Source organism: Oncorhynchus mykiss, chromosome 2, assembly GCF_013265735.2.
Source record: "Oncorhynchus mykiss isolate Arlee chromosome 2, USDA_OmykA_1.1, whole genome shotgun sequence".
Lineage (NCBI taxonomy): Eukaryota > Metazoa > Chordata > Actinopteri > Salmoniformes > Salmonidae > Oncorhynchus > Oncorhynchus mykiss.
The window spans coordinates 61511276-61537399 of record NC_048566.1 but is presented as its reverse complement, the minus strand read 5'-3'; the positions used below and the strand labels follow the sequence as shown (position 1 = coordinate 61537399).

Here is a 26124-nt window from a genome sequence, read left to right as displayed (position 1 = left end):
GATGCTATAGCAAAATGAGGTGAGTTAGGGTTCACTAATTTTTTGAGAACTTCAGGAAGTGAATGTGGAATGTGAACAATAGTAGACGAGACACCCCTTCAACATGCATACTAATAACAGACCAAACTCATCTTGTCTTCTCTTTATCCTTGGTTTCTGTGATGAAACAAAGCCCGGCTGCATGCTGAAACTAATCGTCGGATTACTTTCGATGTCTAGAAAGTGTTTTATTGAATTATTTTGATCAACGGTAAACTCTCCCATGATGTGATTAATTATACATGGTAATTGATGTTAGCAAATTCATATTGTAGTTTGTCAGCCGAGAGTTAGAACAAATGACCTTGTGTTGCTCACTTTTTTCTCAGTTAGCGCAAGGACAAATGTAGCCTACATTTTTCCAGTTAGGATGATTATGTTATGCTATATATAACTACACTTCTGTGAATATCTGAACATTGCATCCAAAAATAAACTGCTCACATTCTGGACATAACTTTGTAACGACTTGTTTGTGTAAATAGTTTCTGAAAAAAGTGTGGCCAGCTCAAATGTTGATTGTTGCGTCATTCGAACTTGATGTTCTAAACGAGTGTTCTACTCACAAGGGGTGTGATCGTATGCTTCAGGGACCACTAGAACGATCACACCGTGTGTGATGGTATGTGTGAAAGGGCTAAGGGACAGTTGGAGATCGAATTTGAATATTTGAAACAATGTTGCAGATGTCGGGGAGAGACTGATGTTTATTCAAATCTCCGCTGTTGAAAACTAAATGTTAGTCTAAAAGAAATGCGAGATAATGTCTAGATGCTTTTTATAGTGTAGATCAAGTTTATAACTTCCCTGCCTGGGCTGATGAGACAGTCAGATGGAACAGAGTTCATAAACATTTTAACATCAGATTTAGCTGGTGGTAATTTGTGGAAAAGACACCGGCTGGAATGGCTTTTAACCAATCAGCATTCCGGATTATACGCACCCATTGTATAAATGAGTGATGAAAGTGTTATTAAGTCCTAATGTAGGTAGCCTTCAAGTAAAGCATTATGTGTGTCAAACTACTAACAGGCAGGGTTGCCACACAACTTACTACTGGCCCACCTAAAAAAGGTGAGTTTGGTCACCAATGAGCTGAGTCATCATGCCCCGAAAACACCTTATTGTACATGAGCATGCCTGCAGGAGAGGGAGAGAGAGATGGAACACTGTCTAGCAGACCTAATCCCCTTATTAAAACTAAGTCTGAACTTGCATCCCAAATGGCACTCTATACAGTGCACTACTTTTCAATATGTCTAAGTCCTCTTCTGAAAGTAAGTATTACTTTCTTTGTCTCCCCAAGTTAGGCAAACATAGAGTAGTCACATAAACATGTGGTGCATAAATATCATATGTCAAATCATACTAAACTCACTGGCCAGGCTTCACGGTTCAGGATGCAGAATACATGCAAGAATATGGCAGCTGGCCATAAGACTCACATTCTCCTATAACTTCAAATATATACAACCTGAAGTATATGCACTGAGTGCACAAAACATCAAGAACACCTTCCTAATATTTAGTTGCACCCTTTTCCACCAGCAGATCAGCCTCAATTCGTCGGGGCATGGACTCTACAAAGTGTCAAAAGCATTCCACTGGGATGCTGGTCCATGTTGACTCCTATGCTTCCCACAGTTGTGTCAAGTTGGCTGGGTGTCCTTTGGTTGGTGGACCATTCTTGATACACACGGGACACTGTTACGCGTCAAAAACCCAGCATCTACACTGTGACATCAATAAAGGATCATAGCTTTCACCTTGATTCACCTGGGCCATCTATGTCATGGGAAGAGCACTCATGTATTGTACACTCAGTGTATATTACACTGCTTTAATACTGCTAATTCATTTGGCAGACAGCAATGTTGTATTTCATACAAGAAACTCTGAATTCAATATACTGTATATGATTCATCAAGCCCTTCTCTGCCAAGGCAGAGTTAGAGGAAGATGTAAGTATGCATTTCACCTGTTCGACTCAGCGCATGTGATAAACACATTGATTAGATTTTCTGACAGAAGATATTTGCCGTCATCTTGAGGCCTTTTCTACCTCTTTCAAGGCCGTGACAATTAAATAAATACGTGAATGTCATGCAACTTCAGACCTAACACCAATATAGCTTTTGTTGAGCAAGCAAATATCGCCATCAAGTTGACATACATCAATTAACTTTTATTCATTTACATTATTTCTACTATAATATAACGCTCCAAAGCCCAAAAAGTTTAGCACCACTTTCCTAATCGTAAGAGTAGAAGCTGCTGTCGGCCTACCCTCCTTGTCATTTTTTAATTTAGGCTAAATATCTACATCAAATTTAGAGGCTGCCATGGACGTGGATCAATGATTACAATAGGGAGAGGGCATCAGATGTACAGCACATCTAGTCAATTGGTTGGGCTTCTTAGCTTATCTTCCTAATCACAGGAGAAGCTGTAGATGTTTGAATGACATTTAGAAGCTCACATTCCTAGTTACAGGATTAGGAGCTAATAAGGGATCAAAAGAACCAGATGGAATTGTGGTGTTGACTAGCCTATAGTGGATCTTCCTTAAGGAGTATAAACTAATGGTAAGCTAGTCCACTGACAGCCTGGTTCAAATATAGCAGCATTAGGGGATTCAAAATGAAAACAGAAATGACCAACAAAAATAAACAGTTGTGGTGTCCTCCTCAGATGTAGCCTGGCAAAAGCAACTGACATGGGCTGAACGTCATCCAGGCTACCCATCAGAGGACCCAGAGGACTTGCAGGTGACCAAGCGTTTCCAGGCCTTCTGGACTCCCCAGAAGAAGTCCCGGATGCCTTTCCTCATCTTGGATAATTTAACTGGCAAGAAGATGAAAATATGTAAGAATTTCAGATGGACAATTGTCTGATAAAACAATAATTTATTACTTCTTTATATATAATTGTCCCATAAGAACATTTCCCCCCCAGGAATACTCACTCATAGGTGGAGAATCCACAGCAATGTACATCTCTGGCTGGATTGTAGTGTCTGTAAGGACGATGCTCATTTTGGACTGTGATCAGAATTCAAGAATGCACAATTAAACTTCAATTTCACTTCCTTTACATATTCCTATAATTATACAACTATACTTACTGGTGCCGATATCAAAAAGCACAACCAATGACCATTCAAGAGTAATCTGAGCTTGTCTTACCTTTCTGCCAGTTGTATAATGCACCCCCTCAGATACAGCATTCTCCAAATCATTACTGCATGAGTCTTCAAGGTCTGAGGTCTCACGGTCATATGGGTTGGAAACTGAGGGTTTCAAGATGGCCAGTAGCTTGTGGGAAACAATGACAGAGACAATGGAAAGCATCTCCTGATCCTCAAATAAATCGTCAATTTTCAAGGAGCGTTTCAAACGCTTGACCTTCCCAAGGTCAGTGTAGATGGCATCTGCCAGCTTCGATGTCATCTTAGAATTGAAACTTTTTTGCTGGCTTTCCATTTCCTCAATCAGATATTTGGCCACCTCATCGTCGAACAATCGGATCAGATCAGTCACCAGATCACTGATCTGGATGCGCTGACGCTTGTTGGTCCTTTTTGGCATACGGCATATCTTCTTGACAAGCTTCATCAGGACTTCTTCTAATATAAGCTCCCTAATGAAGCTGGTGGAACCGGATGTCACTTGTTCCACAGTGGACCACTCCGGCTGTTCAACCTCAATCTTGATGCTGCTCTGCTCAGCTTTCTTATTCAAAGATTGACGGGTCATCATTTCATTAAACAAGGCTGTCAATTCTTTCAAGTTGAGTGTAGATTCCAGATTTTTGGTGCCTTGAAGTTTGGATGGTGCATCCATAATTCCGTTCGTGACAAGACAGACAATGTCCTTGTGCAGCTTGGGTGCCTTGTGGCACAGTATCTTCTGTAGGGCTTCCTCTGTGCCATAGCGTTGCATCAACTTTCTATGCACAGACAGCACCAACTGAAAGATGTCTGTTGCCTTCAGGCAGACATTTGCTTCCCTCCACCTGTTAGTCACCCTCACCCACAGAGCACTGGACAGCTTGTTGGTCACATCCTCAACTAGGGTCCAGCTGGCCAGTTTATCCTGGGTCCGAGGAACAATCAGAGACCGCAGCCGGACAATGATATCCATCACCGCCTCTACATGAACAATAATATACACCGGTTGGGATGCCTTCACCTCAGCCGAGCCACATCGGCTCTTAACCATGACCTTGTCCTGGTCTGTCCTTAGGCAGATGTCTGAGGAGAGCGGCCTGATAGAGACTTTGGGTACGATTGAACCCAGACGGTTGACTTCCCTGGTGACTGCACTCGCAATGGCTGTTGTCATCTCCCCGCTGCCACGGCTCAAAGCTCGCCTCAGAGCATCAGGAGAGCCCATTTGCTCCTCCAGCTCTCTGCAGAGGGCACTTACAATCCTTGCACTTGAGGGGCGGGAGTACGGCGTCTTGAGATCCTTGGTCATTTCCAATGCTGAGGTAACGTCTGGGGAATCAGACATGTCCCGAAGGACAGAAACCACCATGTCCATTGCCACATCAGAGAGAGTGGTGGTTGGGGATGACACAGGTGATGCAAAGTCTTCTGTGTCAAGCTCATACCCATGAAGCAGCTTGGTGATCAGGTCTACAACCACCTCTGGTGTGGAATGTAGACTGGGAGAGTCCTTGTCGGAGGTCTCAATCATACAGGATTCAATTTCACTCAAAGCCCCTCTGACCATGATGTTTGTCTCAGAGTCATCGGATACATGGTTCTCTTTGAGGTGTTTGATACCTGCCTCACACAGCTCTTTCACATGGATGTTCTCGGAAGACATCACTGCTTCTTGAAGAGTAGGTGGTTGATTGGCTATGGTTGTAGCCATGATTGTCCTTACCATCAGAGGACAAAGCTTTGCCACCAGTTCATACTGGATCTTAAAGTTCTCAGAGCGGCTGTAGTTCATGGGTACCTCAGGGATGTCAAGGCCCTGAAATAGCATCCGCCGTACCAGTTTCCCCACTACACCCTCCAGTAGGCAATTAGTAGGGCTCGGCGTCTCATTCCCTCTGCCACTGGTGCTGGGAGGTAACTCTTGCTTCTTGTGAAGGCCATGAATGGCCTCACTTTGCGTAATACAACCCTCAACAGGCAACTCCTCCACTGCAATCGTGTGCACAACCACATTGACGTCGTTGGTGTGGGATCCAATCAAAAGGTTATTATAGGTTGGGTCTGTGACATATTGTAAAACATCCCCGCCTGTATTTAAGTTCTGAGCTCCAAATGTCCTATCCAGGAGACACAATACTGACTCAGAAAGTGGGTCAGTGAACTCCTGGAGCTCTAGGCTGCTCTCAACTTCGAAGGGGCTGAGGCTACAGCTGATCTGGGAGCTGTAATAAGAAGCCTGCAGCTCTCTCTTGGACTCCAATCTGTCATGCAGCTTTGGATATAAGGCATCTGCAATGGAGTCTGTGAGCCACTCATCCAAATTAACAGAGAAAATATTATTCAAGCTTTTGTTGGAAGCCTCCTCTTTGGTTTTCCTCAGGATGTCCCACACAGCTTCCCTTGGGGCAGAACCAGAAGTGCAAACATGTCCATTGGATGGTGTCTGGGTGCCAGTAAGTGATTCCTTGATCAAGAAACTCTGGAGTTCGGTGGCCACTTCCTTAGACATCTCCCTTCTGATCTTCAGAACAGCAGGTGTCAGTGTAGCTTTCTCCGAGGTCAAAGGTGTCAGAACTCTGGTCAAAGTTGAGGGGCATCTGAGATGATCACCCAGACCCTCTAAGTCATCAGAGCAGGACACCTTGGCAACTTTAAATAAAACCGAACTAATAAGGTTCTGAGCCACAGCAGATGATTTTGCTGATGCTGCCTGGAGGGTCTCTGAACTAAGCTGATTGGAGGCAGCCATCTTTGTTGTTGCCCTGGTAATGATGTTACTCACAGGCTTGATGGAGTAGCTCATAAACTGGGATCTCAGGCTTTCAAAGACTCCCTTCACTCTTTCCGCCTTCAGGTCTTTGTCAGTGGCAAATACACACGACTGAACAGCATAGAGAGATACAGGGAGAGGAAAGCCCAAGGGTGAAGCCACATCTGTGATATGGATGGAGGACTCTGAGGGTGTCCCCTCAAGGCGCCTCTGCAGCAACTTTATCATCTCCAGGACTCTGGCATTGTCCTGTGGTGAGGTGGAACACTCTCCTGTGAGGTTCTCACTGTCTAGTGTGTTCTGGATTCCAAGCAGTGTTGTGTTGAGTATCCTCCTGTCATGGGGAAGCACTCCCCTCAGTGCAGAAGAGGACCGGCTCTGTGGTGCTGGTGTGTTGCATGGTGTTGATGCACCAGAGACGTCACTTCCACTTTCATCATCTTTTTTGGTCCTCATTATAATAAGGATTTCGTCAATGATCTCATCACTGTAGACTTCTAAGTCCTCTGTGGTAACATGGGCCGTTGGGGTGGCGATACTCAGAGTACGACCCCCAAGAAGTTTGAAGGACGTCTCCGACCCACTGCCAAGAGGGCCAACAGACACACATTGCAGTGTTTCGCTGGATGACGAAGAACAACTGGAGGAGAGATCAAGCAGCTCCTCCTCCAAAGTCGGAGAGGAGGAAAGAATTCCCTCCATTTTCAGGACAGAGATAACATCCGCAAGTGTTGAATCTACAAGGTCCTCACCTAGTGGGCTACTCCTTAAGTGGCTGACAAACACCCTTGTAGGAGAATGGGAGACTGTGGTGGGAGATGGAGAGCCCTCCTCACCATTCACACTTGACCGCGCCTCCACAATTGCTAAAGACTGGGAGATGACGGAACATACAAGTCCACCAGCCCGCTCAATAATGGAGGGGAGGGAAACATCCAAAGGGGCTGGAGGTGTCACACTCCCTCCTTGGCCATTTCTATCTTGGCTGAGGCAGATCGACGAGACCTCAGTAGCAAATTGATTCTCTCGCACAGGGCTGCTGCTAGAGTCAGGTCTAGGAACAGTTGAAATAGAGCTCACAGCCAAGGAACAAGGAATATCACTCATTCGGTCAAAAATCTTGATGGAGCCCGAGGAGGAGGAGGTGCTCGTGGCTGACCACTGCTTGGGAGGCATATCAGTGGCTGAGAGTTTCAAAGTGGTAGACACTATGGAGCTTCTGGTAGATGAGCCCTGGCTGGAAGGGAAGCTGGTGTTGGAGGAGGAGAAACTGGCCAAGGTCTGTTTGAAGGGGATGACATGTCCATGACTAAAATGACATATCAAACCTGGGCTAGCTAAATGTGGTGTGCAGCCCACTACAGCAGATGGGGGTTCATAGACATCAGCGGCAGTACATTGTATGTCAGACTGTGGCCTGGCAGACTGTGGCGTAGCAGAACATGGCCTAGCAGCATGGAGGTTCTCAGTAGAGACCTGATTGGAGGTTGAGTGAGCTCGTTCCTCACTGGACAGAGAACTGCTGCTACAATAAGTCTGGACAGCAGTGACTGGTTCATCAATGGAGATTGGGGAGGACCTACTGTCAGGACTTTGAGTGAGACAGATCACATTGACTTTGGAGAGTAGGGAGGTACAGCTGACAGAGCCCTGGGTTGAATCTTTGTTGGTGTCTTTGCTGATGGGGAGCATATTCTCTGCAGTACTTTCTGAAGCTCTCAGCCTTATAAGGTCAACCAAGGCAGGGATCAGGATGCTATTTACCTCCTCCAATACTGAGCTCGTTATGTGCCCAATCAGGAGCAGCAAGTCCCTAACAGTAATCTGTATTTATGAAAATCAACAGAATTGATTAAGATTTACAGTATGTTGGAAATCAAAACACATGTTAATACATATCAAATTATTTAAAAAAGTAAATATAACAAGTATACCTTTCTTTCTTTTTTAGCAATTACTCTATGTCAAATGTGCGGTCTCCATTGTTGCAACTTAATCATCTTCCTCATCTAGACTTTTTACATTTACCAAAGTGGCAAACGCATATCATATCATCCAAATACAGTGGCAAGACAAAGTATATGAACCCTATTGGAATTATTTGAATGTCTGCATAAATTGGTCATAAAATTGGATTTAATCTTCATCACAACAACAGATTAACACATTCTGCTTAAACTAATAACACACAAATGAGTGCATTTGTCTTGTCTATACATCATTTAAACATTCACAGTGTAAGTTGAAAAAAGTATTTGAACCCCTAGGCTAATCACTAATTGGAGTTAGCTAACCTGGAGTACAATCATTGAGACGAGATTGGAGATGTTGGTTAGAGCTGTCTGCCCTAAAAAAAAACTCACAAAATGTGAGTTTGCTATTTACAAGAAGCACTGCCTGATGTGAACCATGCCTCAAGCAAAAGAGATCTCAGAAAAACCAGGATTAAGAATTGTTGACTTGCATATAGCTGGAAAAGGTTACAAAAGTACCTCTAAAAGCCTTGATGTTCATCACTCCACGGTTAGACAAATTGTATATAAATGGAGAAAGTTCAGCACTGTTGCTACTCTCCCTAGGAGTGGCTGTCCTGCAAAAGAGCATCTGGATGTTCCAGATTCTGTGGAGAGATGAAACTAAAGTTGAATTGTTTGAAAGGAACACACAACACTGTGGAGAAAAAAAGCACAGCACACCAATATCAAAACCTCATCCCAACTGTAAAGTATGGTGAAGGGAGTATGGTATCATTGCTGCCTCAGGGTCTGGGCAGCTAGCTATCATCGATGGAAAAATGAATTGCCAAGTTTATCAAGACATTTTGCAGGAGATTGTAACGCTGTTCGCCAATTGAAGCTCAACAGAAGTTGGGTGATGTAACAGGACAACGACCCAAAACACCAAAGTAAATCAACAACAGAATGGCTGCAACAGAAGAATATTTGCCTACTGGAGTGGCCCAGTCAGAGTAGGGGACCTCAACCCGATTGAGATGCTGTGGCAGGGCCTCAAGAGAGCGGTTCACACCAGACATCCCAAGAATATTGCTAAACTAAAACAGTTTTGTAAAGAGGAATGGTATAAAATTCCTCCTGACCGTTGCGCAGGTCTGATCTGCAACTACAGAAAACGTTGAGGTTATTGCTGCCAAAGTAGGGTCAACCATTTATTAAAACCAAGGGTTCACATAAACTCAGCAAAAAAAGAAACGTCCTCTCACTGTCAACTGTGTTTATTATCAGCAAACTTAACATGTGCAAATAATTGTATGAACATACAAGATTGAACAACTGAGACATCTTCTTAAGGCTAGGGGAACCCCTCGACAACATCCGCTGAAATGGCAGAGCGCGAAATTCAAAAATATTTTTTCAAAATATTTCACTTTCATACATTCATAAGTGCAAAACACCAAATTAAAGCTTAACTTCTTGTTAATCTACCCATCGTGCCCTAGCCCTCACCCTTCGATCCAACAGGTCCCAGATGTGCTCAATGGGATTGAGATACGGCTCTTCGCTGGCCATGGCAGAACAGTGGACATTCCTGTCTTGCAGGAAATCTTGCACAGAACGAGCAGTATGGCTGGTGGCATTGTCATGCTGGAGGGTCATGTCAGGATGAGCCTGCAGGAAGGATATCACATGAGGGAGGAGGTTGTCTTCCCTGTAACGCACAGCGTTGAGACTGCCTCCAATGACAACAAACTCAGTCCGATGATAGTGACACACCGCCCAAGACCATGACGAACCCTCCACCTCCAAATCGATACCGCTCCAGAGTACAGGCCTCCGTGTAACGCTCATTCCTTCGACGATAAACGCGAATCCGACCATCACCCCTGGTGAAACAAAACCATGACTCGTCAGTGAAGAGCACTTTTTGACAGTCCTGTCTGGTCCAGCGATGGTGGGTTTGTGCCCATTGGCGACGTTGTTGCCGGTTTCCTTACAACAGGCCTACAAGCCCTCAGTCCAGCCTCTCTCAGTCTATTGCGGACAGTCTGAGCACTGATGGAGGGATTGTGCGTTCCTGGTGTAACTCGGGCAGTTGTTGTTGCCATCCTGTACCTGTCCCGAAGGTGTGATGTTCGGATGTACCGATCCTGAGCAGGTGTTGTTACACGAGGTCTGCCACTGCGAGGACGGTCAGCTGTCCGTCCTGTCTCAGTGTAGCTCTGTCTTAGGCGTCTCACAGTACGGACATTGCAATTTATTGCCCTGGCCACATCTGCAGTCCTCATGCCTCCTTGCAGCATGCCTAAGGCACGTTCACGCAGATGAGCAGGGACCCTGGGCATCTTTCTTTTGGTGTTATTCAGAGTCAGTAGAAAGGCCTCTTTAGTTTCCTAAGTTTTCATAACTGTGACCTTAATTGCCTATCGTCTGTAAGCTGTTAGTGTTTTAACGATCGTTCCACAAATGCATGTTCATTAATTGTTCATGGTTCATTGAACAAGCATGGGAAACAGTGTTTATACCCTTTAAAATGAAGATCTGTGAAGTTATTTGGATATATATGAATTATCTTTCAAAGAAAGGATCCTGAAAAAGGGAAGTTTCTTTTTTTGCTGAGTGTACTTTTTCCACCCTGCACTGTGAATGTTTACACCGTGTGTTCAATAAAGACATGAAAAAGTATCATTGTTTGTCTATTGTTGTGACTTAGATGAAGATCAGATAACATTTTATGACCAATTTACGCAGAAGTCCAGGTAATTCCAAAGGGTTCACATACTTTTTCTTGCCACTGTACTTGGATATGAATTTCCCAGTAGATGGGAGACAGGGAAGCAGTAATATGCCTACAGCCCCCAAAGAGTGAAAGCTGGGAACATGTTCATGACCAAAATTACCTACCACTGACGGGCTAGCTGAATGTGGTGAGCAGGTCATCACAGAAGACAAGGTTCCAGAGTGATCAGAGTCACTGCTAGGTCTTTCAGATGGTGGTCTGGCAGAACGTGGTCTGGTAGTTTGTGGTCTGGCAATATGTGGTCTGGCAGTATGTAGCCTAGCAACCTCGAGGTTCTCAGTCGAGATCTGACTGGAAAGAGTGTCCATCGAGGAGGTGGAGTGTCTGAAGGGAGAGTCCATTCCCAGAGGTGTGTGTGTCTCCATGCCCAGGGGTCTCCAATCTCCCATCTGGCTACCAGGCTAAGAGAGACGGGTGAGAAAGAGAGGCAAATGGATGAAGATACCAACAGAAACACTGAGGTCCTACTGCTGCTTAAGCAACTGTGAGTTGATATCAGCCCTAGGAGTGCCGCTGTTCCATCCTTACCTGTCCAATCACCGACCAGCGGATTCGGCGCTCCAGGCGCAGCTCCCTGCACACTTCTCTTTCCAGCTCCTTAAGCCTGAGGCGTCGTTTCACATCCCAAGCCAGTTCGGCCAAGTGAAGGTTCTTCCCCTCTTCCATTTCACTCTGAAACCTTCACATACAAGGGAACATAAAACATGATTTACCTTAATTTTTCTACAACTCAAACTGTCCACCATTTCTATTTCTTAAGTTATTGCTAGATAGGTCAATGTGATTCCACACCTTTGCTTATGTTTTTTTTAAACAAATTTCAGTAAAAGATTCTAATAACACTCACGTGTTCTTGAAGTAGCTTCTACCCTTGGCAATGAGCCAATCTCTAAAATCCGTCAGTGAAATGTGGGACGGAACCTCCCCTTGCTGCTGCAAGACTAGGAACTGCTTCAAAAGCATTTTCTGAGAGAGAGAGAGAGAGATTAATTTGCACCCTTCCACAAGTTTTTCCTGGTCTTGTTATGTGATCAGAAAACCCTTTCCCGATCCATGAGCAACAGCAAGTTACATACACAGATGAAATAAAACGCATGGAAAGGTGTCTTACAATATAGCATTTGTGTTTTTATAATTATGCATCTAGAAAGCAGACCACTCTAACCTGCTGGGCACAGCACTGCTTCTCCCACAGCAACTGAACTGACTTGATGTAGCTACTGTAGCGATTGTACTCTTTACACGTACACAGCACCTGAAAGGGAGGAGCCACAAAAGAGCCATTTTTAGAGGAAGTTCATGTGTACAAACACCCAATCCCAAATCTACCTCTACCCGAAACCCCAATATTGATTGATTTTGCCTGTATTTAACCAGGTAAGACATTAAGAACACATTCTCTTTTACAACCTGCACTAACAATGACCATATGTAGATTTGGATTTGTGTAAACTAGGCAAAATGGCAAACATTTCACCTAGCCATCATATTGCTTACACCTGTACAATTTTCTCAGTTCCATATAAATGTCACTTTTAGATTTTGGAAAGAAAAGGGAGGTCTGCCTTGCCTTCTCATTTGAGGTGATGAGGCCTTGCTTCACCAGCCGCTTCTTCCTTTCCGGATGGCGGAAAAAACTCTTCAGGTGTTTGTCGTGGAGGCAGTTATAACTAACATCTATGACTCTCATGTTGGGGTCCAACAGGTCAAATCCTGGGGTCTCCTGATGGAGCTGTGGATTGTGTTTTAACAAACCTCAATGTCAAGGCAATGGATACTACAGTGGGAATGGTTTTGGAGTTAGGACTGGAAATGGAAGGAAGTAATTAAAAATATATAATTAGGTAACATTTCATTTGAAAGAAATTGAGGATCTCAGATCATTTGGAATGTCATACTATCACACTAACCTTCTCCCCCAGTTTTCCTCTGAAGAATACAGGGAATGTCCTTTCTGGGGCTTCCTGTAACCCCTACAAAGACAGAGACAATCATGACAGAACTTTATAGATGTGGGGTTTTGTTAAGGATTTTGATAGTAGACCCCATCCCTGTAACTTGGTTTGTAATAATTCCACCTTTTGCCAATTCACTTGCATGAAAAATGTTGAATCAAGCTTATCTCTAAAACAAATGTGTTTGATCCATTTACATTGTTAAACTATCCTTAAACTAGTCAACTAGCCGTAGGCCTACATGATGACTGATTCTGTAGGCTACATATTCATCTCATAGACTTTCATCGTCCATCTTTAGAATTATACAAATGTGAAGCGACATTAATATGAAGAACGAACAAAGCATTATCCTAGGCCTACTCACATTTTCTTCTTCTTTGCCCGCACTTTTTGACATAGTAGGTATATTGACTAATATTGTAAACAAGTGATGTCATAACTGAAACTTGATTATCCTGTGTCTCCAGAAAAGGTATGCCCGATGCCCTCAAGTAAACGTCCGCTATCTGATAGACCTGTTGTTGTACTGATATAAACACTATGAAAGGATATTGTAGTCTTAACCTACTGATATAGTCTACAGGCTTATTTATGGTGTGCCCGCTCCATAAAGCAGACCTCCAGTTGTGCCTGGGCTTGCTGCAACACGTGCACTCTGTTGCCAAGCCTTCCACAGAATCATACCTCAACCCTAAAATGTGATCCACATGTATTCGATGTCGAAATTGTCAGTCATTTGCAGTGATGGATTTAAAGCATTACCACGACTACGTCTATATTATTCAATTATTGCACCCACACTGCTTGGGCGCGCCAACGAGCGTCTGCATAGCAAAGGGCTAAAATAGAAGACAGTTCTATTTCTGATGCAGATCACACTGCAAGTCCTGCCTCGTGCCAACGTGCCATCTCCTCATTGGTTATACCCACGTGGGTGACTGAAAAACCAAAGAGGTCAGTGGCGGTAAGGCACCTAATTTATGAAAGTTGCCAATCGCAATATAGAATCAAGAGAAGAAAAAGCCTGGAAGGAGGAGAGATGACTAGAAACGATTCGGTTGACCGTTTTATGTGTGGATTAATTGGTGGTGTAAAGGACCTTGGTTCACACAGGGTCATGTTTGGCGAGTCAGTGGACATGTATCCTGCCTCTATTGTATTGAGTTTTGGAGAAAATGGGGGTCATAATAGCAGTAACTGCAAAAAGTTACTGTGAAACCAAGGTAAATTCAATTCAGGTTTCAACCTGCCCTTGGCTGCAGTTACTGCGTTTAACCTTTGTATCATATCATTTTATTCTGATAGTGATGCAATCAAACCTGTATGACACTGACTGACAGCTACACACACATACATTGCTAATCTAGGGATACAGCACCATGGCACAGCATTCCCGGGGGGAAATTATGGTTCAACTTGCTCTGAAAAGCTTCAATCTATTATACCTGGATTTAATATCATCCTTTTAGTTGTATTCTGACATTCAATGGGTTATTTGAATCCGTAAAGTTACACCACACACACGATCTTTAGCCAGCTGACGGTCAGTTGGACGTGCACCCCATACTGAATTGTCAAAAGCCACGCACACTCTTTTTCCGGATGAGCGCACACACACAGCATGGCTAGCTCATTAATAATATATCCACTCACATGTTTAGGGTTTCTGGTTTTCTTTTATATTCCAGTATTGCGTGACTGTCCTGGTCAGGGAAGTTAAAATCCCAAATTGTATCCATCACCTTTGTTGGTGGCATATGTAATTGGTACAACAAGCTTTGACATTCCAAACGTGTGCTCAATGTGTCTGCTTCAGTGCCATCTTTACATGAATGCAGAAAAAAACTGTTTTGCATGACTTCCACCAATCCCTGTGGCCTAGATGATTAGTATCAATGCGGATCAAAGTTGCCATGTGAGGGTGTATTAGGACAGTACAACCACGTCAATACTAGGTTTTATTCCTGTCAATGTCCATCCATGCAATATTTTTGTATTTGTAAATAAAAATGAAAATGTAAGAGCCTTTTTGGGGGAGCAGGTATGAAATTAATAGATGAACTGAGTTTTGACAGTGAAAATTATTAAGATAATGTTTGCACAAGATAAAATCAACATTGATTATATCCTATATTATAGAATAACTGAAAAGGATTTGAGTCCCTGGCGGCGTAGTGTGTTACTGATGGTAGGCTTTGTTACTTTGGTCCCAGCTCTCTGCAGGTCATTCACTAGGTCCCCCTGTGTGGTTCTGGGATTTTTGCTCACTGTTCTTGTGATCATTTTGACCCCACGGGTGAGATCTTGCGTGGAGCCCCAGATCGAGGGAGATGATCAGTGGTCTTGTATGTTTTCCATTTCCTAATAATTGCTCCAACAGTTGATTTCTTCAAACCAAGCTGCTTACCTATTGCAGACTCAGTCTTCCCAGCCTGGTGCAGGTCTACAATTTGTTTCTGGTGTCCTTTGACAGCTCTTTGGTCTTGGCCATAGTGGAGTTTGGAGTGTGACTGTTTGAGGTTGTGGACAGGTGTCTTTTATACTGATAACAAGTTCAAACAGGTGCAGGTACAGGTAACGAGTGGAGGACAGAGGAGCCTCTTAAAGAAGAAGTTACAGGTCTGTGAGAGACAGAAATCTTGCTTGTGTGTAGGTGACCAAACACTTATTTTCCACCATAATTTGCAAATAAATTCATTAAAAATCCCACAATGTGATTTTCTGGATTTTTTTCCCCTCATTTTGTCTGTCATAGTTGAAGTGTACCTATGATGAAAATTACAGGCCTCTCTCATCTTTTTAAGTGGGAGAACTTGCACAATTGGTGGCTGACTAAATACTTTTTTGCCCCACTGTAAATGTTATATTCAGGCTGTAACACAACAAAATGTGAAAAAGTCAAGGGGTGTGAATACTTTCCGAAAGCACTGTACATATTGGTATGTTTAATCCTAGAAATACAGTAGATACATTCTATTATGGTTTTCTTTGTAGCCTATTGGTTTCGTGGTTGTAAATGGAATAGTACATATTGGAAACGTATTTATGGTAGGCTGGCATTGCTTAATTGATTATGTGGATCTAATTTGATCTACAGAAGTGCATTGTACCATATCACAGCGTGATGCTGAACCCCTGAGCAGCACGACTTTCCATGTTTGAAGCGGGCCTGTTGTTTTGGCAAGACAGCTGTGCATGGCTGCATCTCACTGTAGCAGGCTGTATACTATGTTTTGGTTGTTTGCTGCATTTGTTTACTGTTAATGTAACTAGCCTTAATATACTGTAGATTGTGTCATATCTTTATCAATCTTACATTTTGTTTACTAGTCATACTACTTGGTACCGCTGTTCACGATCATTCGTTGCATTCACAGTTGTGTCAGTAGGCTATTCCAAGCCAAACTGCTATTCAGTAGCCTATTTTTGTTTGCATGCATGAATAACTAGGCTACTTTCAGCATTTAGTTTGTATTATTTTGTACAGCTGCATTCACATAGGCTGTTTGTAATAAGTGAATTACCCTATCTATCTTGTAGCCTATATTCATTACCAAACGGCCTTGCTTTAGTGTGTAGGGCACTGTACATGGTGCTGATACGCAGCGGAAATACTACAGATTTTGCACCAACCTACCTTACTTCAAATGCACTCAATGATCTCTGAGTCTCAGCATTTGAACTTTATGTTTGTGATATAAGCAGAATTCAATATAATTCCAATGCAACAACCGCCCAAAAATGTGCCCCCTCATCGATTTCTACTGCTCCCTTAGTAAATGTTTCCTGACACCTGGTGTGCGTGAGCGGTCTCGGGCATACGGGTCTGATTAAATGGCAATTCCTAACACACAATGATCTAAGCCAAATCGATCAATTTTATAGACTCCATGCTGGCGACAGGGGATTTACACATAACCTCAGGCATGCACCCGTTTCCATAAATTGTTCAGTGTAATCAATACAAAACCTGTCTACAGTCAATCATTTCAAGGTAGGCCTGTAGCGATAGAAATTGACTTACTTTTCGGGCGTCGTCGCAGTCCATGCTACACGCCTAATTCGTTCTCCAAAATGAGCCGGTAAAACATCGTACTTCATCTGAGGTTGCCAAAGCTTGAATGCTACTGAATATTAAACTGGCTTAGAAATAAGAATGAATAGAAATTCCAAAAAAACATTGAAATTATTGCGTCACAATACCAGGCAGCCACTGGGAGTGTACCCATGAAGTTACCAATCATTTTCCAGGGTTAGAGTTCCAGGGCCATTCTATTCATTCTTATTTCTGTGACCCCAGGCCTACTTCCATCATGATGTAATTTGCAGTCCACATCATTAAGCATAAATCTTAGACCACAGATGCTGAGATGCACTATTTTGCTCAAAATATATAGCTTTTACCCTTTGGTGTAAGCTATACAGTACCATTCAGAAGTTTGGATGCACCCACACCTTCAAGGGTTTTTCTTTATTTTTACTACATTGTAGAATAGTGAAGACATCAAAACTATGAAACACATATGGAGTCATGTAGTAACCAAACAAGTGTTAAACAAATCCAAATATATTTTGTATTTGAGATTCTTCAAAGTAGCCACCCTTTGCCATGATAACAGCTTTGCACACTCTTGGCATGAGCCAGCTTCACCTGGACTACTTTTCCAACAGTCTTGAAAGAGTTCCTACATATGCTGAGCAATTGTTGGCTGCTTTTCCTTCACTCTGCGGTCCAATTAATCTCAAACCATCTTAATTGGGTTGAGGCCAGGTGATCTGGTGCATCACTCCATCACTCATCTTGGTCAAATAGCCCTTACACAGCCTGGAGGTGGGTTAGGTCATTGTCATGTTGAAAAACAAATTACACTAACACTAAACACAATCCAGATGGGCTGGCGTATCGCTGCAGAATGCTGTGGTAGCAATGCTGGTTAAGTGTGATTTGAACTCTAAATAAAGCAAAGCACCCCCACACTATCACACCTCCTCCTCCATGCTTCACGGTGGAAATCACACATGCAGAAATCATCCGTTCACCTACTCTGTGTTCTCACAAAGACACGGCCGTTGAATCCAAGAATCTCAAAACGCAGTCTGTCATATCAAAAGGCACTCCTTCGATAAAGTTGTTTTTGACTAAAATAAAAACATGTCATTTTCACAAGGTTGTGGAGTAACATGTTCAACTACTTATTATTGGCTCTAATTCAGGTTGTGCCTGTAGATTGACAAAATTAACAACCAATGCAAGAATTGTTCACTTGTCAAACCCCGCCCTGGTCTGCTTGGTTTGTTTCGTAAGCGTTCAAGAAAGTCTTGTGATGTTGCGCCTCTTGGTTCAGAAATTCTGATGTAACATTAAGCCTGTTTGAAGAATAACATTTACAGGAAAAATTTACAGGAATCCTAGTCTCTCTGCCTGTATCTTTGGTGCTAACCTATCAATGCTAGTTAGCAAAGTATCTAAGCCTGCTGCATCTGAAATAACTATCGTTTAACGTTATATACAGCCTCAGTGACTGTTCAAGCAAACAACAACACTGGAGGCCTATTGGAACTACTAAAAAGTATGAAGTTTACAAGTAATTAAATACAAAAAATATAGGCTATTTGGAAAGGACACAATGGCTGCAACCTCGGTCAGTGATGGTGGGAGTGGTTTTGCCGAATGGACCCATAGGAGTTTGAGCCTTGAACAACAGAAAAATATTGAGTAACTACTCTCATTCTACAGGTTTTTAAGCATCTAGTTACAGACGGTAGACTAAGACATCCAGAGCAACACATAGCAGGGAGCTCCAATATGATCAGGAAACTAGACCGGTTATATAGATCGCTGAAAATGACTGTCAATCATTTCTTGTATTAGTCATCTCAGGGATGGTACTTGAAAAATGTAGCAGAAGCAATATCCGGTTTAGCTCCTCACTAAACAGTCTATAGACATGAAATCATAAAATTACACAACTGAGTAGGACAAAATAAAACCACCAAAACTCGCAATTGAAAAAAAAACTGGCAGTGAAAGCAAAGATGCAAGTCATCTAACCAAAGGTAGTAACTGCAGTCAAGAGCGAAATGGATTCAATAGGGTTGGTTGTTTGAAAAGTTCAAATGAAAAACTATTTTTAAATTAGTTTCCAAATCATTTGTTCTGCTTTTAAATTAGTTTTGCTCCTTTTGTTTACAAATCTACAAACGATTCTCTCAACATCCATCACTTCACTCAATCTTCACATTTTCAAACATCGAGGGCGTTTTACTAAGACATATGCAATGTACACAACTGAAAACTGCTCCCCAAGAAACAGGACACTGCCCTTGCCACCAAACTATACTTGATTTTAAAACTGTCGAGTGTAGAGATTATAGAGATATTGTTATCCACGTCGGCACCAACGATGTTAGGATGAAACAGTCAGAGATCACCAAGCGCAACATAGCTTGTGCGTGTAAATCAGCTAGAAAGATGTGTCGGCATCGAGTAATTGTCTCTGGCCCCCTCCCAGTTAGGGGGAGTGATGAGCTCTACAGCAGAGTCTCACAACTCAATCGCTGGTTGGAAACTGTTTTCTGCCCCTCCCAAAAGATAGAATTTGTAGATAATTGGCCCTCTTTCTGGGACTCACCCACAAACAGGACCAAGCCTGACCTGCTGAGGAGTGACGGACTCCATCCTAGCTGGAGGGGTGCTCTCATTTTATCTACCAACATAGACAGGGCTCTAACTCCTCTAGCTCCACAATGAAATAGGGTGCAGGCCAGGCAGCAGGCTGTTAGCCAGCCTGCCAGCATAGTGGAGTCTGCCACTAGCACAGTCAGTGTAGTCAGCTCAGCTATCACCATTGAGACCGTGTCTGTGCCTCGACCTAGTTTGGGCAAAACTAAACATGGCGGTGTTCGCCTTAGCAATCTCACTAGGATAAAGACCACCTCCATTCCTGTCATTATTGAAAGAGATCATGATACCTCACATCTCAAAATAGGGCTACTTAATGTTAGATCCCTTACTTCAAAGGCAATTATAGTCAATTAACTAATCATTGATCATAATCTTGATGTGATTGGCCTGACTGAAACATGGCTTAAGCCTGATGAATTTACTGTGTTAAATGAGGCCTCACCTCCTGGCTACACTAGTGACCATATCCACCGTGCATCCCGCAAAGGAGGAGGTGTTGCTAACATTTACGATAGCAAATTTAAATTTACAAAAAAAATAAAATGACGTTTTCGTCTTTTGAGCTTCTAGTCATGAAATCTATGCAGCCTACTCAATCACTTTTTATAGCTACTGTTTACAGGCCTCCTGGGCCGTATACAGCGTTCCTCACTGAGTTCCCTGAATTCCTATCGGACCTTGTAGTCATAGCAGATAATATTCTAATCTTTGGTGACTTTAATATTCACATGGAAAAGTCCACAGACCCACTCCAAAAGGCTTTCGGAGCCATCATCGACTCAGTGGGTTTTGTCCAACATGTCTCTGGACCCACTCACTGTCACAGTCATACGCTGGACCTAGTTTTGTCCCATGGAATAAATGTTGTGGATCTTAATGTTTTTCCTCATAATCCTGGACTATCGGACCACCATTTTATTACGTTTGCAATTGCAACAAATAATCTGCTCAGACCCCAACCAAGGAACATCAAAAGTCGTGCTATAAATTCACAGACAACACAAAGATTCCTTGATGTCCTTCCAGATTCCCTCTGTATACCCAAGGACGCCAGAGGACAAAAATCAGTTAACCACCTAACTGAGGAACTCAATTTAACCTTGCGCAATACCCTAGATGCAGTTGCACCCCTAAAAACTAAAAACATTTCTCATAAGAAACTAGCTCCCTGGTACACAGAAAATACCCGAGCTCTGAAGCAAGCTTCCAGAAAATTGGAAACGAAATGGCACCACACCAAACTGGAAGTCTTCCGACTAGCTTGGAAAGACAGTACTGTGCAGTACCGAAGAGCCCTTACTGCTGCTCGATCATCCTATTTTTCTAACTTAATTGAGGAAAATAAGAACAATCCGAAATTCCTTTTTGATACTGTCGCAAAGCTAACTAAAAAGCAGCATTCCCCAAGAGAGGATGACTTTCACTTTAGCAGTGATAAATTCATGAACTTCTTTGAGGAAAAGATTATGATTATTAGAAAGCAAATTACGGACTCCTCTTTGGGTCTGCGTGTTCCTTCAAGGCTCAGTTGTCCTGAGTCTGCACAACTCTGCCAGGACCTAGGATCAAGAGAGACGCTCAAGTGTTTTAGTACTATATCTCTTGACACAATGATGAAAATAATCATGGTCTCTAAACCTTCAAGCTGCATACTGGACCCTATTCCAACTAAACTACTGAAAGAGCTGCTTCCTGTGCTTGGCCCTCCTATGTTGAACATAATAAACGGCTCTCTATCCACCGGATGTGTACCAAACTCACTAAAAGTGGCAGTAATAAAGCCTCTCTTGAAAAAGCCAAACCTTGACCCAGAAAATATAAAAAACTACCGGCCTATATCGAATCTTCCATTCCTCTCAAAAATTTTAGAAAAGGCAGCAACTCACTGCCTTCCTGAAGACAAACAATGTATACGAAATGCTTCAGTCTGGTTTTAGACCCCATCATAGCACTGAGACGGCACTTGTGAAGGTGGTAAATTACATTTTAATGGCATCGGACCGAGGCTCTGCATCTGTCCTCGTGCTCCTAGACCTTAGTGCTGCTTTTGATACCATCGATCACCACATTCTTTTGGAGAGATTGGAAACCCAAATTGGTCTACACGGACAAGTTCTGGCCTGGTTTAGATCTTATCTGTCGGAAAGATATCAGTTTGTCTCTGTGAATGGTTTGTCCTCTGACAAATCAACTGTAAATTTCGGTGTTCCTCAAGGTTCCGTTTTAGGACCACTATTGTTTTCACTATATATTTTACCTCTTGGGGATGTTATTCGAAAACATAATGTTAACTTTCACTGCTATGCGGATGACACACAGCTGTACATTTCAATGAAACATGGTGAAGCCCCAAAATTGCCCTTGCTAGAAGCATGTGTTTCAGACATAAGGAAGTGGATGGCTGCAAACTTTCTACTTTTAAACTCCGACAAAACAGAGATGCTTGTTCTAGGTCCCAAGAAACAAAGAGATCTTCTGTTGAATCTGACAATTAATCTTAATGGCTGTACAGTCGTCTCAAATAAAACTGTGAAGGACCTCGGCGTTACTCTGGACCCTGATCTCTCTTTTGAAGAACATATCAAGACCATTTCAAGGACAGCTTTTTTCCATCTACGTAACATTGCAAAAATCAGAAACTTTCTGTCCAAAAATGATGCAGAAAAATGTATCCATGCTTTTGTCACTTCTAGGTTAGACTACTGCAATGCTCTACTTTCCGGCTACCCGGATAAAGCACTAAATAAACTTCAGTTAGTGCTAAATACGGCTGCTAGAATCCTGACTAGAACCAAAAAATGTGATCATATTACTCCAGTGCTAGCCTCTCTACACTGGCTTCCTGTCAAAGCAAGGGCTGATTTCAAGGTTTTACTGCTAACCTACAAAGCATTACATGGGCTTGCTCCTACCTATCTCTCTGATTTGGTCCTGCCGTACATACCTACACGTACGCTACGGTCACAAGACGCAGGCCTCCTAATTGTCCCTAGAATTTCTAAGCAAACAGCTGGAGGCAGGGCTTTCTCCTATAGAGCTCCATTTTTATGGAACGGTCTGCCTACCCATGTCAGAGACGCAAACTTGGTCTCAACCTTTAAGTCTTTACTGAAGACTCATCTCTTCAGTGGGTCATATGATTGAGTGTAGTCTGGCCCAGGAGTGGGAAGGTGAACGGAAAGGCTCTGGAGCAACGAACCGCCCTTGCTGTCTCTGCCTGGCCGGTTCCCCTCTTTCCACTGGGATTCTCTGCCTCTAACCCTGTTACAGGGGCTGAGTCACTGGCTTACTGGGGCTCTCTCATGCCGTCCCTGGAGGGGGTGCGTCACCTGAGTGGGTTGATTCACTGATGTGGTCATCCTGTCTGGGTTGGCGCCAGTATTTATGCTGCAGTAGTTTATGTGTCGGGGGGCTAGAGTCAGTTTGTTATATCTGGAGTACTTCTCCTGTCCTAATCGGTGTCCTGTGTGAATCTAAGTGTGCGTTCTCTAATTCTCTCCTTCTCTCTTTCTTTCTCTCTCTCTGAGGACCTGAGCCCTAGGACCATGCCCCAGGACTACCTGACATGATGACTCCTTGCTGTCCCCAGTCCACCTGGCCGTGCTGCTGCTCCAGTTTCAACTGTTCTGCCTTATTATTATTGGACCATGCTGGTCATTTATGAACATTTCAACATCTTGGCCATGTTCTGTTATAATCTCCACCCGGCACAGCCAGAAGAGGACTGGCCACCCCACATAGCCTGGTTCCTCTCTAGGTTTCTTCATAGGTTTTGGCCTTTCTAGGGAGTTTTTCCTAGCCACCGTGCTTCTACACCTGCATTGCTTGCTGTTTGGGGTTTTAGGCTGGGTTTCTGTACAGCACTTTGAGATATCAGCTGATGTACGAAGGGCTATATAAATACATTTGATTTGATTTGATTAACACACGGGACGAGACCCGTAATCATCTGCGCAATCCACAAGGGCACGAAAGCCCAAAACACACAGCACAGCACAGCACTCATGCGCACCAACAGACATTGTAACAATAATCAACAGTCCAATGGAAGCCAAAGGGCATACTTATACAAGCGCTAATCAGTGGGAATAGGGGACAGGTGTGTGTAATGAAAGTTCTGGCGGGATCCCTGACATCAGCGAAGCGCAAGAGGCATGAATGCTCTGACTTCTGTGGCCAATGCAGAATTCGGATTGACCATGCAGAGTCCTTATTAGTAATAATAGTAATAAAAATAATAATAATAGTAGTAATAATAGTAGTAATAATAATAATAATAGTAATCATAACAGTAGTAATAACAGTAATAATAATAGTAATAGTAGTAATAATAACAACAGTAGTAATAGTAATACCCATAATAATAGTAATAATAATCCTAATAATAGTTATAACATTAATAATAATAGTAATAGTAGTAATAATAACAACAGTAATAATAGCAGTACTCATAATAATAGTAATAATAATCATAATACTAATAGTTATAATAGTAATAATAATCATAATAATAACAACAGTAATAATAGTCATAATAATAACAATAGTAATAATTATAATGATAGTAATAATAGTAGTAATAGTATTATTAATAATAATAATAATAATGTATAGCATTTCTATAGCGCTTTTCATAGAATCTCAAAGCGCTTCAACAGCAAAAAACAAACAAGCAATATATCAGGACAGGTCAACCAATAGAGGCCAAGTCTTTGAAAGCTGCATCCTCCGAAGATGGAGGGTCCGTTCATGGCTTGAGCGGAGAGAGCTGGTCAGAGAATGGTAGATGATGGTGATGGAGTTTGCTGATGATCTTGTAGAGGGCAAGTCTGGGAACCAGCCTGAGTCTTATAGCCACTGGATTTCTCTTCCACTTTGGGTAGCACCCACTTGGGTGATGCCTCAGTGTTTCTGAGCACCAGAAAGCTCACCTCACAAAGTTCCAAATAGTAGCCAGTCATCCTCACTATGAACACCCCACTGCACCTCTCTGATTCAGAGGGGTTGAGTTAAATGCAGGAGACACATTTCAGTTGAATGCATTCAGTTGTGCAACTGACTAGGTATCTTCTTTCTTTACCTTTCCATCCCAGCGTATTCTGTAGTATTCATAGTATATTTATAGTATACTCATAGTGTACTCATAGTATTAACATAGTATATTCATAGTATATTGTGTATATATTCCTACTACCCTTCCTCGTTTTAAAAATATGTTACTAATATATTACTTGGTTGCATTTATGTCTGTGTGTATGTGTGTGTGTGTTGCACTGTTGAGGAGAGCCTGTGAGTAATCATTTCGCTGCAACATTTAAGTCCTGTATTCTGGGAATGTGACCAATGTATTTTGATTTGATGACAGCCAGGCACTAATTAGCTAAATAAATAGTTAAGCTTTTATAAGGTATTAAGAGCCAATGGTAACCTATTAGGCATTTATTCAGTATTTTTTTTTCTTTATCTAATACATTTGTTTATTCATTCACAACTAAGATGTTGCTGGGATCAGCCTATTGGTTTCGTGGTTGTAAATGGAATAGTACATATTGGAAACGTATTTATGGTAGGCTGGCGTTGCTTAATTGATTATGTGGGTCTTTGATCCACAGAAGTGTATTGTGCCATATCACAACGTGTTGCTGAACCCCTGAGCAGCACGACTTTCCATGTTTGAAGCGGGCCTGTTGTTTTGGCAAGACAGCTGTGCATGGCTGCATCTCACTGTAGCAGGCTTTAGACTATGTTTTGGTTATTTGTTTGCTGCATTTGTTTACTGTTAATGTAACTAGCCTAAATATACTGTAGATTGTGTAATATCTTCATCGCATTCACAGTAGTGTCAGTAGGATATTCCAAGCCACACTGCTATTCAGCAGCCTATTTTTGTTTGCATGCATGAATAACTAGGCTACTTTCAGGATTTAGTTTGTATTATTTTGGTAAAACAGTTGTGTGTACAGCTGCATTCACATAGGCTGTTTGTAATAAGTGAATTACCCTAACTATCTTGTAGCCTATATTCATTACCAAACGGCCTTGCTTTAGTGTGTAGGGCACTGTCCATTGTGCTGATACGCAGCCGAAATACTACAGATTTTGCACCAAACTACCTGTCACTTCAAATGCACTCAATGATCTCTGAGTCTCAGCATTTGAACTTTATGTTTGTGATATAAGCAGAATCCAATATAATTCCAATGCAAGAACCCCCCAAAATGTGCCCCCTCATCGATTTTGACTGCCCCCTTAGTAAATGTTTCCTGACGCCGGGTGTGCGTGAGCTGCCTCGGCCATAAGGGTCTGATTAAATGGCAATTCCTAACACACAATGATCTAAGCCAAATCGATCCATTTATAGACTCCATGCTGGCGACAGGGGATTTACACATAAACTCAGACATGCACCCTTTTCCGTACATTTTTCAGTGTAATCAATACAAAAACGGTCTACAGTCAATAATTTCATAGCGATAGAAATTGACTTACTTTTCGGGCCTCGTCGCCGTCCATGCTACAGGCCTACTTCGGTCTCCAGAAAATGAACCAACATGCCAAAGATGAAATGCTACTGAATATTAAACTGGCTTAGAAATAAGAATGAATAGAAATGTCAAAATACCATTGAAATTATTGCGTCACAATACCAGGCAGCCATTGGGAGTGTACCCATGAAGTTACCAGTCAATTTCCAGGGTTAGTGTTCCAAGCCCATTCAATTCATTCTTATTTCTGTGAGCCCAGGCCT

At 42.5% G+C, this 26124-nt stretch overlaps 2 protein-coding genes across 2 annotated transcripts; both read right to left on the bottom strand.

Moving 5' to 3' along the window:
* Positions 1 to 1671: 1671 nt before the first annotated feature.
* Positions 1672 to 12117, bottom strand: LOC110510683. The gene is made up of 7 exons (XM_036952487.1): positions 11899 to 12117; positions 11581 to 11699; positions 11262 to 11412; positions 10838 to 11134; positions 3225 to 7802; positions 3005 to 3080; positions 1672 to 2883 (listed from the first exon to the last, which is right to left on the bottom strand). Exons 2-7 carry the CDS (start codon positions 11694 to 11696, stop codon positions 2777 to 2779), a joined length of 5325 nt encoding a protein of 1774 aa, XP_036808382.1. The 5' UTR covers positions 11697 to 11699; positions 11899 to 12117; the 3' UTR covers positions 1672 to 2776.
* On the bottom strand, positions 11869 to 16915 carry LOC110501762 (fibrous sheath-interacting protein 2). Its single transcript, XM_036934053.1, has 4 exons — positions 16716 to 16915; positions 12644 to 12706; positions 12304 to 12465; positions 11869 to 11988 (listed from the first exon to the last, which is right to left on the bottom strand). The coding sequence occupies exons 1-4, from the start codon at positions 16737 to 16739 to the stop codon at positions 11869 to 11871; spliced, it is 369 nt and encodes a 122-aa protein (XP_036789948.1). The 5' UTR covers positions 16740 to 16915.
* Between the last annotated feature and the right edge of the window lie 9209 nt (positions 16916 to 26124).

What these genes read in the sequence shown, in the direction of transcription:
- LOC110510683 (XM_036952487.1), bottom strand. Translation starts at nt 11,696, where the DNA reads ATGCTTTTGAAGCAGTTCCTAGTCTTGCAGCAGCAAGGGGAGGTTCCG. An exon ending in ATTCAGCTAGCCCGTCAGTG is followed by an intron (nt 7,803 to 10,837) that starts GTAGGTAATTTT and finishes TCATAAATACAG; the next exon opens with ATTACTGTTAGGGACTTGCT. An exon ending in TGTGGATTCTCCACCTATGA is followed by an intron (nt 2,884 to 3,004) that starts GTGAGTATTCCT and finishes TCTTCTTGCCAG; the next exon opens with TTAAATTATCCAAGATGAGG.
- LOC110501762 (XM_036934053.1), bottom strand. Translation starts at nt 16,739, where the DNA reads ATGGACTGCGACGACGCCCGAAAA. An exon ending in ACTGCGACGACGCCCGAAAA is followed by an intron (nt 12,707 to 16,715) that starts GTAAGTCAATTT and finishes CTGTCTTTGTAG; the next exon opens with GGGTTACAGGAAGCCCCAGA. An exon ending in GAGGAAAACTGGGGGAGAAG is followed by an intron (nt 12,466 to 12,643) that starts GTTAGTGTGATA and finishes CACAATCCACAG; the next exon opens with CTCCATCAGGAGACCCCAGG.